Raw genomic sequence first — 14,905 nt, 5'->3', positions numbered from 1 at the left:
CTCTATTACATTGAAATTAAACAAGTTTCTCAAGTTATATTGCAGGGGGAGTGTTGGTGAACATTCCAAGCCTTATATCATGGCTACTAGTTAATAAAATCTTGAGATCAAGATATCAAATAAATGTGCTCGTTATGCTTTTCAAGAATATGCTGTTTTAAAAAATGTGCTCATCTCCATTACATTGAAATTGGACGAGTTTCTCAAGTTACATCGCGGGGGTAGTGGTGGTGAACATTCCAAGCTTTATATCATGGCTACTAGTTAATAAAATCTTGAGATCAAGTTATCAAATAAATGTGCTCGTTATGCCTTTCAAGTATATGCAGTTTTTAAAAAATGTGCTCATCTCGATTACATTGAAATTGCACTAGATTCTCAAGTTATAGCGCGGGGGGTGAACTTTCCAAGCCTTATATCATGGCTTCTAGTGGAACAAATCTTAAGAACAAGATATCAAATAAATGTACTCGTTATGCCTTTCAAGAATATGAAGTTTTTAAAAAATGTGCTCATCTCCATTACATTGAAATTGGACGAGTTTCTCAAGATACATTGCGGGGGTAGTGGTGGTGAACGTTCCAAGCTTTATATCATGGCTACTAGTTAATAAAATCTTGAGATCAAGTTATCAAATAAATGTGCTCGTTATGCCTTTCAAGTATATGCAGTTTTTAAAAAATGTGCTCATCTCGATTACATTGAAATTGCACTAGATTCTCAAGTTATAGCGCGGGGGTGTGGTGGTGAACTTTCCAATTAAAAGAATGTGCTCATCTCCATTACATTGAAATTGGACGAGTTTCTCAAGTTACATCGCGGGGGTAGTGGTGGTGAACATTCCAAGCTTTATATCATGGCTACTAGTTAATAAAATCTTGAGATCAAGTTATCAAATAAATGTGCTCGTTATGCCTTTCAAGTATATGCAGTTTTTAAAAAATGTGCTCATCTCGATTACATTGAAATTGCACTAGATTCTCAAGTTATAGCGCGGGGGGAGTGGTGGTGAACTTTCCAAGCCTTATATCATGGCTTCTAGTGGAACAAATCTTAAGAACAAGATATCAAATAAATGTACTCGTTATGCCTTTCAAGAATATGAAGTTTTTAAAAAATGTGCTCATCTCCATTACATTGAAATTGGACGAGCTTCTCAATTCCAGTGCGGGGGGAGTGGTGGTGAACATTCCAAGCCTTATACCATGGCTTCTAGTTATTAAAATCTTGAGAGCAAGGTATCAAATGAATGTGCTCGTTATGCATTTCCAAAATATGCAGTTTTTGGATAATGTGCTCATTTTCATTACATTGAAATTGGACGAGTTTCTCAAGTGATAGTAAGGGGGGAGTGGTGGTGAACATTTCAGGCCTATTATCATGGCTACTAGTTGATAAAATCTTGAGATCAAGGTATCAAATAAATGTGCTCGTTATGCTTTTCAAGAATATGCTGTTCTTAAAAAATGTGCTCATCTCCATTACATTGAAATTGGACGAGTTTCTCAAATTATAGCGCGGGGTAGTGGTTGTGAACATTCCAAGCCTTATATAATGGCTTCTAGTGGAACAAATCTTAAGAACAAGGTATCAAATAAATGTGCTCGTTATGCATTCTCAGAATATGCAGTTTTTAAAAAATGTGCTCATCTCTATTACATTGAAATTAAACAAGTTTCTCAAGTTATATTGCAGGGGGAGTGTTGGTGAACATTCCAAGCCTTATATCATGGCTACTAGTTAATAAAATCTTGAGATCAAGATATCAAATAAATGTGCTCGTTATGCTTTTCAAGAATATGCTGTTTTAAAAGAATGTGCTCATCTCCATTACATTGAAATTGGACGAGTTTCTCAAGTTACATCGCGGGGGTAGTGGTGGTGAACATTCCAAGCTTTATATCATGGCTACTAGTTAATAAAATCTTGAGATCAAGTTATCAAATAAATGTGCTCGTTATGCCTTTCAAGTATATGCAGTTTTTAAAAAATGTGCTCATCTCGATTACATTGAAATTGCACTAGATTCTCAAGTTATAGCGCGGGGGGAGTGGTGGTGAACTTTCCAAGCCTTATATCATGGCTTCTAGTGGAACAAATCTTAAGAACAAGATATCAAATAAATGTACTCGTTATGCCTTTCAAGAATATGAAGTTTTTAAAAAATGTGCTCATCTCCATTACATTGAAATTGGACGAGCTTCTCTTGGATGAGTTTCTCAAGTGATAGCAAGGGGGGAGTGGCGGTGAACATTTCAAGCCTATTATCATGGCTACTAGTTGATAAAATCTTGAGATCAAGGTATCAAATAAATGTGCTCGTTATGCCTTTCAAGAATATGCAGTTTTTAAAAAATTTGCTTATCTCCATTACATTGAAATTGGACGAGTTTCTCAAATTATAGCGCGGGGTAGTGGTTGTGAACATTCCAAGCCTTATATAATGGCTTCTAGTGGAACAAATCTTAAGAACAAGGTATCAAATAAATGTGCTCGTTATGCATTCTCAGAATATGCAGTTTTTAAAAAATGTGCTCATCTCTATTACATTGAAATTAAACAAGTTTCTCAAGTTATATTGCAGGGGGAGTGTTGGTGAACATTCCAAGCCTTATATCATGGCTACTAGTTAATAAAATCTTGAGATCAAGATATGAAATAAATGTGCTCGTTATGCTTTTCAAAAATATGCTGTTTTAAAAAATGTGCTCATCTCGATTACATTGAAATTGCACTAGATTCTCAAGTTATAGCGCGGGGGGTGAACTTTCCAAGCCTTATATCATGGCTTCTAGTGGAACAAATCTTAAGAACAAGATATCAAATAAATGTACTCGTTATGCCTTTCAAGAATATGAAGTTTTTAAAAAATGTGCTCATCTCCATTACATTGAAATTGGACGAGCTTCTCAATTCATGTGCGGGGGGAGTGGTGGTGAACATTCCAAGCCTTATACCATGGCTTCTAGTTAATAAAATCTTGAGATCAAGATATGAAATAAATGTGCTCGTTATGCTTTTCAAAAATATGCTGTTTTAAAAAAATGTGCTCATCGCATTACATTGAAATTGGACGAGTTTCTCAAGTTACATTGCGGGGGTAGTGGTGGTGAACGTTCCAAGCTTTATATCATGGCTACTTGTTAATAAAATCTTGAGATCAAGTTATCAATTAAATGTGCTCGTTATGCCTTTCAAGTATATGCAGTTTTTAAAAATGTGCTCATCTCGATTACATTGAAATTGGACGAGTTTCTCTAATTATGCTGCGGGGGGAGTGGTATTGAACAATCCAAGCCTTATATCATGGCTTCTAGTGGAACAAATCTCAAGAACAAGGTATCAAATGAATGTGTTCGTTATGCATTTTCAGAATATGCAGTTTTTAAAAAATGTGCTTATCTCCATTACATTAAAATTGGACTAGATTCTCAAGTTATAGCGCGGGGGGAGTGGTGGTGAACTTTCCAAGCCTTATATCATGGCTTCTAGTGGAACAAATCTTAAGATCAAGGTATCAAATGAATGTGTTCGTTATGCATTTTCAGAATATGCAGTTTTTAAAAAATGTGCTCATCTCCATTACATTGAAATCGGACGAGTTTCTCAAGTTACATCATGGGGGGAGTGGTGGTGAACATTCCAAGCTTTATATCATGGCTACTAGTTAATAAAATCTTGAGATCAAGATATGAAATAAATGTGCTCGTTATGCTTTTCAAAAATATGCTGTTTTAAAAAATGTGCTCATCTCCATTACATTGAAATTGGACGAGTTTCTCTAATTATGCTGCGGGGGGAGTGGTATTGAACAATCCAAGCCTTATATCATGGCTTCTAGTGGAACAAATCTCAAGAACAAGGTATCAAATGAATGTGTTCGTTATGCATTTTCAGAATATGCAGTTTTTAAAAAATGTGCTCATCTCCATTACATTGAAATTGGACGAGTTTCTCAAGTTATAGCGCGGGGGGAGTGGTGGTGAACTTTCCAAGCCTTATATCATGGCTTCTAGTGGAACAAATCTTAAGAACAAGGTATCAAATGAATGTGCTCGTTATGCATTTTCAGAATATGCATTTTTTTAAAAATGTGCTCATCTCTATTACATTGAAATAAGACAAGTTTCTCAAGTTATATTGCGGGGGGAGTGGTGGTGAACATTCCAAGCCTTATATCATGGCTACTAGTTAATAAAATCTTGAGATCAAGATATGAAATAAATGTGCTCGTTATGCTTTTCAAAAATATGCTGTTTTAAAAAATGTGCTTATCTCGATTACATTGAAATTGCACTAGATTCTCAAGTTATAGCGCGGGGGGAGTGGTGGTGAACTTTCCAAGCCTTATATCATGGCTTCTAGTGGAACAAATCTTAAGAACAAGATATCAAATAAATGTACTCGTTATGCCTTTCAAGAATATGAAGTTTTTAAAAAATGTGCTCATCTCCATTACATTGAAATTGGACGAGCTTCTCAATTCATGTGCGGGGGGAGTGGTGGTGAACATTCCAAGCCTTATACCATGGCTTCTAGTTATTAAAATCTTGAGAGCAAGGTATCAAATGAATGTGCTCGTTATGCATTTTCAAAATATGCAGTTTTTGGAAAATGTGCTCATTTTCATTACATTGAAATTGGACGAGTTTCTCAAGTGATAGTAAGGGGGGAGTGGTGGTGAACATTTCAAGCCTATTATCATGGCTACTAGTTGATAAAATCTTGAGATCAAGGTGTCAAATAAATGTGTTCGTTATGCTTTTCAGGAATATGCTGTTCTTAAAAAATGTGCTCATCTCCATTACATTGAAATTGGACGAGTTTCTCAAATTATGTTTTTGGGGGAGTGGTGGTGAAATTTCCCAGCCTTATATCATGGCTTCTAGTGGAACAAATCTTAAGAACAAGGTATCAAATAAATGTGCTCGTTATGCATTTTCAGGATATGCATTTTTTTAAAAATGTGCTCATCTCTATTACATTGAAATAAGACAAGTTTCTCAAGTTATATTGCAGGGGGAGTGGTGGTGAACATTCCAAGCCTTATATCATGGCTACTAGTTAATAAAATCTTGAGATCAAGATATGAAATAAATGTGCTCGTTATGCTTTTCAAAAATATGCTGTTTTAAAAAAATGTGCTCATCTCCATTACATTTAAATTGGACGAGCTTCTCAATTGTAGCGCGGGGGGAGTGGTGGTGAACATTCCAAGCTTTATATCATGGCTACTAGTTAATAAAATCTTGAGATCAAGTTATCAAATAAATGTGCTCGTTATGCCTTTCAAGTATATGCAGTTTTTAAAAAATGTGCTCATCTCGATTACATTGAAATTGCACTAGATTTTCAAGTTATAGCGCGGGGGGAGTGGTGGTGAACTTTCCAAGCCTTATATCATGGCTTCTAGTGGAACAAATCTTAAGAACAAGATATCAAATAAATGTACACGTTATGCCTTTCAAGAATATGAAGTTTTTAAAAAATGTGCTCATCTCCATTACATTGAAATTGGACGAGCTTCTCAATTCCAGTGCGGGGGGAGTGGTGGTGAACATTCCAAGCCTTATACCATGGCTTCTAGTTATTAAAATCTTGAGAGCAAGGTATCAAATGAATGTGCTCGTTATGCATTTTCAAAATATGCAGTTTTTGGAAAATGTGCTCATTTTCATTACATTGAAATTGGACGAGTTTCTCAAGTGATAGTAAGGGGGGAGTGGTGGTGAACATTTCAAGCCTATTATCATGGCTACTAGTTGATAAAATCTTGAGATCAAGGTATCAAATAAATGTGCTCGTTATGCTTTTCAAGAATATGCTGTTCTTAAAAAATGTGCTCATCTCCATTACATTGAAATTGGACGAGTTTCTCAAATTATGTTTTGGGGGGAGTGGTGGTGAAATTTCCCAGCCTTATATCATGGCTTCTAGTGCAACAAATCTTAAGAACAAGGTATCAAATAAATGTGCTCGTTATGCGTTTTCAGGATATGCATTTTTTTAAAAATGTGCTCATCTCTATTACATTGAAATAAGACAAGTTTCTCAAGTTATATTGCAGGGGGTGTGGTGGTGAACATTCCAAGCCTTATATCATGGCTACTAGTTAATAAAATCTTGAGATCAAGATATGAAATAAATGTGCTCGTTATGCTTTTCAAAAATATGCTGTTTTAAAAAAATGTGCTCATCTCCATTACATTAAAATTGGACGAGTTTCTCAAGTTACATCGCGGGGGTAGTGGTGGTGAACATTCCAAGCTTTATATCATGGCTACTAGTTAATAAAATCTTGAGATCAAGTTATCAAATAAATGTGCTCGTTATGCCTTTCAAGTGTATGCAGTTTTTAAAAAATGTGCTCATCTCGATTACATTGAAATTGCACTAGATTCTCAAGTTATTGCGCGGGGGGAGTGGTGGTGAACTTTCCAAGCCTTATATCATGGCTTCTAGTGGAACAAATCTTAAGAACAAGATATCAAATGAATGTACTCGTTATGCCTTTCAAGAATATGAAGTTTTTAAAAAATGTGCTTATCTCCATTACATTAAAATTGGACTAGATTCTCAAGTTATAGCGCGGGGGGAGTGGTGGTGAACTTTCCAAGCCTTATATCATGGCTACTAGTGAAGCAAATCTTAAGATCAAGGTATCAAATGAATGTGTTCGTTATGCATTTTCAGAATATGCAGTTTTTAAAAAATGTGCTCATCTCCATTACATTGAAATCGGACAAGTTTTTCAAGTTACATCACGGGGGAAGTGATGGTGAACGTTATGCCAGCACCTCCCACTCAAGGGAACGATTTGAGAATGGTACCAAAAAAATGTGCCAAAAATGTGCTCTCAGAATACCCACTTTGAAAAAAATGTGCTCATTCCCTTGTCCTAAAAACACATTTAGTGGGTAGGGCCAGCTTCATGCAAGCCCCACCCACTGAAGCAAATGATTTGAGAGTGGTACAGAAAAAATGTGTTAAAAATGTGTTTTTAGCATATGCACTTTGAAAAAAATGTGTTCATCACCCTCACTGTGTAATCGAGAGTTTAATAATGATAAGGGGGGTGGAGTTGAACAGTCTGAGCTTTTAATATCATGGCTACTAGTGAAGCAAATCTTAAGGACAAGGTATCAAATGAATCTGCTCGGTATGTATTTTCAGAATATGCAGTTTTTAAAAAATGTGCCAAATGCATGACTTTGAGATTAGTCGAGTTTCTGGAGTTACATGGTGGGAGCTTGTTTGTAACTAGACAAAGCATTTCATCATATATTCCAATATATTTTATCGTCGGCAAATTATAAAACATGATATCTGACATTTTCTCAATTTTGAAAGTGCTATACTAAACTTGATCTTCTGAAGGCATTCAATCTTCAATGTTTTTTCTAGTAAAAAAAATTCTTGTTCCATTGAAAAATGTTGAAAAAATAAAGTTGTTCTAAGTAAATAAATTGCAAACTGTTTAAAAATTAGAAAATCAAATATAATAAAATACTGCTCTTGAAATAAAAAAATATATTCATTAAATTCTACCTTTTCTATGCAATAATACTCAGTGCCTTAGTGGAAATTCTTCAATAGTAGGATTAATTATCAAAGTGAGCAATATATTATAATGATTCATTATAACCCAATTACATAGAAGGTTACAAATTATAATTAATTTTCCATGATCTACTTTTACCTACTTCGAAAAGATAGAGGATGTTCCGCCGGCTATGCAGGTCTTAGTCTTGCTGTTAAAACCAGAAAGGCTTCTTGATCACTCTAGCTGCCACTTTAAAAACCAGGAAACCCTATTTTCTCTTTATCTCAAGTGGAAACTAGGTTGAAATGTAAAATAATAATTCTGCCTTTTTGAAGTGAGGATGAATGGAACACAAATAATGGGAAGATTTTTTATGAAATGAAAAAGGTTTTATTTACTTAATAATATTTACAAAAAATTGAATTTGTATTTTACAAAATTATAAACTTTATTATACAATGATTCCCAATATATATATTTAATTCACATTGAAATCATAATTTTAAATATGCACACATAAAAAATATATGGGAATCGAGTTCATGAATAAATCTTTAATTGAGTTTTCAAATTATTTCTGTGTGTCTTGTACTTATTTATTGTAATAAAAAGATTCAATCCTGTATTTACTTAGATTCCTTCAAATATTCAAAGTATTCCTTTGTGTATTTTGTTCCTGTTATTGTATTGAAGCAATTTGTTAAATTTTTGTAGAGGAAAGAAATAAATACTGTAATCATTTATATAAATAAAATAATGAATGTAAATTAACATTCACAGAATAGGGGATTAATGCTTGACACATCATCACTCCTAAAGAGACAATCGAACTGATTAATTTGAAATTTCTATTGTTACCGTATCGAATTTATAGAATGATAACTACATTCAATTTTTAGAATGGAACTATCGAAGTTAGACTTGATCTATTTGTGCTTTCAACAGACTCTTGCGGAGCAAAGGTTACACCTGCTCGTAATCAATAAAAGTTTTCTCCAATTAACCTGTTTCAACAATAATTTCTTTCTTAAAACTCTTTCACTTTAGCAGGAAGGTTATTTCAATAGTATTAGTGAAACACAAATATTGAATCAATACATTTGACGAACTTCATAATATTTCACATGGACATGTAAAAATTGTAAACAATTATACACTATTGAATTGTAATTTTTAACATTTCATTAGTTTAACATGATTTCGTACACACAGTTAATTCAATTATATCATTTTTAATGCAGCAAAACTCGATATCCCTAGCATAATACAGTCGTCATGTTCAGCATACAACTACCCCAAAACTCCCTATAGATATGGATCAATATCTTTTGAACTATGGAATTAGCATTGTTATTAATTTATCACATGATTTTTTAATTATGTGACTCATGGTTTCTCCTGATTCCATTTTGTGTACAGTTTTTTGCCTATCCTGAATTTTTTTAGAATAGAAGATAGAGAGTTTTGAAACTGGAAGAGTCATTTTGGAATCACTTGAGTTTGATTTTCATATCTATTCCATCAGTCCCTGTTTGAAATAATGCATGAGTGTTCTAAATATTTTCCATAAATATATTCTTCGTTGTGTATCATAACAGAGCCCCGTAATACTTTTTCCATTAGTATTACATTGCAGCATACATTAATGACTCTCATCTAAATCTATGTGAGTAAGCTATCATTAAATTTTATACAAAATAAAATCAATTCAATACACTCCAGTATTGAAGGCGAGGACCAAAAAGAATATATTTTAAAACTGATACAGGAATAGTTTTTAAACTAAGTGGTATCAGAAAAATAGAAATAATCTAACAATAAAATTTTTCAGAAATAATTTTGTTTAAATTATCGGTAAAAAAATACAGGAATTGTGATGAGAAAGTATGCTAGAGTATATCATTTTATAGTGGCTATGAAGGACGCGCAAATCAAAACATTAAAATAAACATGTATAATATGTAAAAAAAGGAATTTTTATAATCAGTATGTGGTTACCGTGATAAAGCATACGGTAACTATTTATACCCTATAGAGTTAGTCATATGTATGGGAACCCTTCAATAGGTTGGGGACTGTTATTGATATAATACTGTAACTTTCAGGATAAGTTATTGGTCGAATACTCTCCCTTTTGACATACAACTGAATTTCAACCCCTGATAAGGGGGTGACTTAGGGGTTGTAGCTCGAATATTTTTCCAATGTAAACACCCATTGTGTGATACATCATTTCAAATGCCTTCTTGAAACAGAATAACATCAATAAAAATGTTCTAAGATACTTGTGTCCAAAATTGCGGCTGAAGTTTATTCAATCCTTCCAAGGCCAAGGCCTAAAACTTCAATCAGCCGCAATTTTTGATATAAGTATCATAGAACAATTTTATTGATGTCATTTTCTTGTTTCAAGAAGGCATTTGAAATGATGTATCAGACAATGGGTGTTTACATTAAAAAAAAATATTCGAGTTACAACCCCAACCACCTTATTAGAGGTTGAAATTCTGCTATATATAAAAAATAGAGTATTCGACCAATAGCTTATCCTGGAAGTTACAGTATTATATCTACAACAATCCCCGACCTATTGAAGTGCTCCCATACATATGACTCACTCTGTATATAAAAACATCTGAAAGGCGTTTAATGTGTACAGGTTACAACAGGACTGTTGTATTACTGTTTTGTGTACGATAATAAAACTATACTAATTTCAAAGAAGAACTTTTTTGATATGAGTGCAAAAAAAAAACTTCATTCTATTTGAAAAGATAAGACTTGTCCTCCAGTTTACATATTCCAACAAGTATTTAATTTAAAAGATCTTATCACTAGGCTTGTGAACAATTCACAAATCCTCGATATCAATCAAAGTATTTCAAGTGGTGAATTGGATTTATGTTTATAATTAAAATTTGTCCAGTTATGAATATTGATTATTGTAGATTATTACTGTACAGAGTATTATAATTAAAATTTCAATAAATTACACTGCTCGAATGACATATTTCATGTGTCCATTTCAAAGTTTGAACTTTTCTAGAGAAATAGAATCTAATTTAGATCTTATTTCCAATCAAAACATAAGAGAAAACACTCATCATATTCATTATTTCAAAATTACAAAATTGGCAAGGTAGTTGGATAAAGTTCAGTTTTTTAACATTATTGCAATTCCAAAGGCTGAACAGAACAGATTAATCCCTGCTTTCCTTCAACAAGATCACAGTACTACTATATTACTCACTATATTGTCAAAAAAAAAAAATATATATATATATATATTTATTCATCTATAGTATCTGTGAGTTCTATCAGTTTTCAGTAGACCAGCTCCACTGTTTGCTCATCAAAAATGAAACCTTCCACAATCATTTATGACAAAGTGGAGCATTTAAATACATATATACATATCATTCACATTTAGAGTTTGTTCAGGTAATTATTGTATCATATTATTATTATTATCATACAGATGAATAATTTGATTCAATGATGGATGATATGATTTTTTTATGACTTACAAAATGATAAGAAAATTTGCTATTTTGTCACATTATTTAATCAACTGTAGTTTACTTGCAGAATAAATTTATTGTCATTTCATATTAGTTACCGATTATGTTTTTGGTAGTACAATGTAGATATGAATTCTTTAAGAAAAAAATCATTTAATTTCTGAGCAGACCGGACCCTAGATAGAAATTAGAAAAATAATATTATTGTATAAGGAGCCACTGATCTCTTTTACGGAAAGTCACTGAGCACTTGAACTACGGACATAAAATAGATTACTAGAAACCTTGAAAAATTCATTTAATATGTTTCTTCACACATCTGAGAATCCACAAGTGTTTTTAAATTTTCTTATTCATCTACTGTATACTGAATTCGTTGATACAAACTTTATTTGATTTGATTTGAATTGAATCCATTCGACAGTGAATTTCAAAATATAAGAATCAAAATCTCAAATCAGAGATATTCACAAAATAAAGCTGTGCTAAGAAAGCTCCTCCACCTGCGAGCTCATAGCAAATCTTCCAGAAATCACTGTTTTTGAGCTGTCGAAAATGTTCCATTGAAAGAAGAAATAAGTGCAATGGTGTATTAATGTGAACAGAGGCCATTCCTATAACATAGTATGTTTCCCATTTCATCATGAAGATTGAAGTAAATAAGCACATTGAGTTAATTTTCTATTTAAAATTGTTGGTAATTTATTCAATTTTTACAATATGAAGTATGAACTTCCCGAACACTCTGTAGAAATACGGTACCATATAATCAGGAAATCATAAGTGAAGATAACTTTTCCAACTTGTAACAATCTTATTGTTGGTTCTCCAGCTTTATAAGAGAAAAATAGTGGATTTTGAAGTAATATCGGGTTCAATTCACACAGAAGTGAAGTATGACATGGACGTATACGGGAATTGTTGACTGCTAAATGATCTAATGAGTTCTCCAGCTTTACAGCTTACAGCTTTACAGCTTGTAAGACTAAACGTCTTACAAGAATATAGTGCCACGTCGCTTCTGATTGAACCATAATATTATGTTATAACAGTAAAATGGAAGTGATAGAAGTCAGCATTACATCTTGCCATACACACTTCTATATTAATTGGGCGTAAGGGACAAGCTACGGTACTAATTATTATGGAGAGAAGACGTGCTAGTGAGTAGCCTAACAGTAGTACAGTACAATCAAACTTTGGAATGTTTTTACAATAATAATTGGTTGTAACTTGAAGATGGAAATATACAAGGAGTTTCAAATATTTGAAAGAAATGTTAAATTACCTTTTTTGATATTTCTGGATCGTTGATGAAGTTCTCAGGGGAAACGTGACTGACATCGCCCATGGGAAGAAAAGTCGTTCGATCGTCTGTTTCTCCCGACAAGAGTGCATCCTCAAGTCTCTCAATTGTGGATTCTTTGTCATCCACCATTGCAGAGAGAACTGCTATCTCTCTCTCCTTCCCTCCTGGGCAGTGCGGTGATGAGCAATTATATTTCTCCGTCATTGAAGGTGGAAGTTTTACATTTCTCAGCATGTAACTGCTACTGCTTGCGCAATCCACCCTTTCAACACCTCCTTTCAAAAGTTCGTGTGGGGAGTATTTTGAAAGCAGTACAGCTCTCTTCATGTAAAGTGAATGATTTGTGCCTTTGCGAGCGAGTTCAACTGCTATCTCCATAATGGTATTCTCCAAATGTAATTGATCCACATAGTTCCTATAGTTGACACTATCGCAATATGCGATTGCCAATACCTGACAGGGCGCGTCAAACCTACATGTATTCGACAGTGTTATGTGTTTTGAACCAATTCGTTTTGTTTTTGAAGAGGGGTTTATTCCATTTTTCAAAACTCCAATTTTGATCTGTCTCGAATCTTCCAAACATTGAAAATCTGGACAAGCTCTCCAATAGTACCCCCCTTTAACTCTCCTCTTTTTAGGAGGAAGTGACATGCCCATCCACCCTTTGACAGACTGCGCTTCAAGCTCGACATTTTTATCATTAATTATGACAATGTTTTGTCTGTTTGTTATGGAAGTCCTCGAATACTTTGTCAATGCTGATTCCATTTCCTCATTTGAGGCTTTCTGACCAGTAGGCCTGCTGCCCATGTAATTCACGCATTGAAAGCAAACTCTGCTTTGGCCAAACCCTTCCTCTTCTCCTTCAAAACTGACAGAACATGTATCTAGAGCATGAACTGGTTTTTTACAAAATTTGCAGCAATGTGCTCTACTAGGAGCATCACCATTGCTGCAAGCTGGACACGATAGGGAATTTGCAGCAGTTGATGTGTGGATTGTGTGTTGATGTTGGAGATGTGTATATTTTTCTTTCCTAACATCTATCACCTCTTCATCTCCTCCTCCTCCTCCTCCTCCTCCTCCTCCTCTTCCTTCTTCTTCTTCTTCTTGAACCTCTCGATATCCTTCTTGTGTTTCTCCATTGGTTTGTTGCTCAACTCTCCTGTTACTGATATTTTGGTTCCGGTAATTAGCAAGTTTCAAGGCTCTATCACATCTGTCCAACAGATCTTTAACAAAACTGTCCACTCTCATATTTTTTTCCGAAGTAGATTGTTTTTGAGAATGCATATTTGTGTTTCGACAAAAGCTCCAACTGATCTAGGAAAAGGGCTTTCCATCTTACTTGGCAAAACTGAACACCACAGAGGGAGAATGAGACAGAGGTGTTTCAGCTTCTTTATAATCATTGGTGAATGCATGATGTTGTCTCGATCTCCATCATCTATCATATTTTCAATTACTTCTTCTTCTATCGCTTTCACCCATTCTTTCACACTTGGTTCTGTACTTGGTTCAGGCACGTCTGCAAATTGACTCCGTGTTTCAAAGGATCCTGTAACATCATCCTGTATCATCATCATCATCTTCAAAATTTACTTCACATTCCTCTGCTGCAATTCCAGAAATCACATGGAAAACATCTTGTTTCGCTGTTTCACAAGAAACGGGGCTTCCACTTGTCTGAGAAAACCCTTCTGTTTAACTATGCCTCACAATGAATATCTTCCTTAGGATTTCTTTCACCTCTTGCAATGAAACAACTTTTGCTAGTACAATGATCGCTCTTATATATAATTCTTTTGTTTTTCTTCTCATGCTATTCATTTCAGGCAACCTTCTCACAAATTTTGTAAAATGTGCAACATCAATCTAAATGAGACATCTAGGTTTCACTCTCTCATCACCATTCAACATATAACAAAAGCTTTTATGAATGAATTTAGCAGTTGAGGGCTCCTCAGTGAAAACCCTACTAACTGCTGATATTAAGGCAGCCGAATCATCAATAACTATTTCTTTGGGTTTGGTTGCACCGGACCGCACCCATTCCGATAGCCAATAAGTGATGGCATTCGCATTGTGTCGTTCAGATAGCATGTAAACAACTGGTACAATGCCATCTTCACCTGGGCATACACTAACCAATCCAAGGTCAAGAAATATATGCCCACTATGGTCATTTCCGGGGAGTGGCAACCTTTTTACAAGTTCGCCTATTGCATCCACAATCAATTTTGAATACTGATTGGCACAATAGTCATTGTAAACTTTAAGCTGTAATGGAGTTGATAGATGTATGAAAAATGGATCAAGCCCAATTTCCTTGATGGCAAATTGGTATGCTGGGCTGGAACTATGCTTCAGCACCTGCAAAGCTTGCAGTGCATTCGAAAGCAGTCTCCATGATCTCTGAGCTTCAGCTCTTATCTGCCACCCAACATCAGTAGATGGCAAGTGAGCAGGATATTGTCCTTCACTATCCATCAACTCACTTGCCATCTCTTGTCTCACTTTTGCTGAAGA

At 34.4% G+C, this 14,905-nt stretch overlaps 1 protein-coding gene across 1 annotated transcript; it reads right to left on the bottom strand.

Annotated features, from left to right (window-relative positions):
• Positions 1-11,815: 11,815 nt before the first annotated feature.
• On the bottom strand, positions 11,816-13,464 carry LOC120354454. The gene has a single exon (XM_039441654.1). The coding sequence runs from the start codon at positions 13,184-13,186 to the stop codon at positions 12,344-12,346; it is 843 nt and encodes a 280-aa protein (XP_039297588.1). The 5' UTR covers positions 13,187-13,464; the 3' UTR covers positions 11,816-12,343.
• Positions 13,465-14,905: the final 1,441 nt, after the last annotated feature.

This window comes from Nilaparvata lugens, chromosome X, assembly GCF_014356525.2.
Source record: "Nilaparvata lugens isolate BPH chromosome X, ASM1435652v1, whole genome shotgun sequence".
NCBI classification, from domain to species: Eukaryota; Metazoa; Arthropoda; class Insecta; order Hemiptera; family Delphacidae; genus Nilaparvata; species Nilaparvata lugens.
The sequence above is the reverse complement of the archived record's forward strand: the minus strand, read 5'-3'. Positions and strand labels throughout refer to the sequence as shown.

Excerpts from the sequence above, each read along its gene's own strand:
- LOC120354454 (XM_039441654.1), bottom strand. The coding sequence starts at position 13,186 with ATGGGCAGCAGGCCTACTGGTCAGAAAGCCTCAAATGAGGAAATGGAA.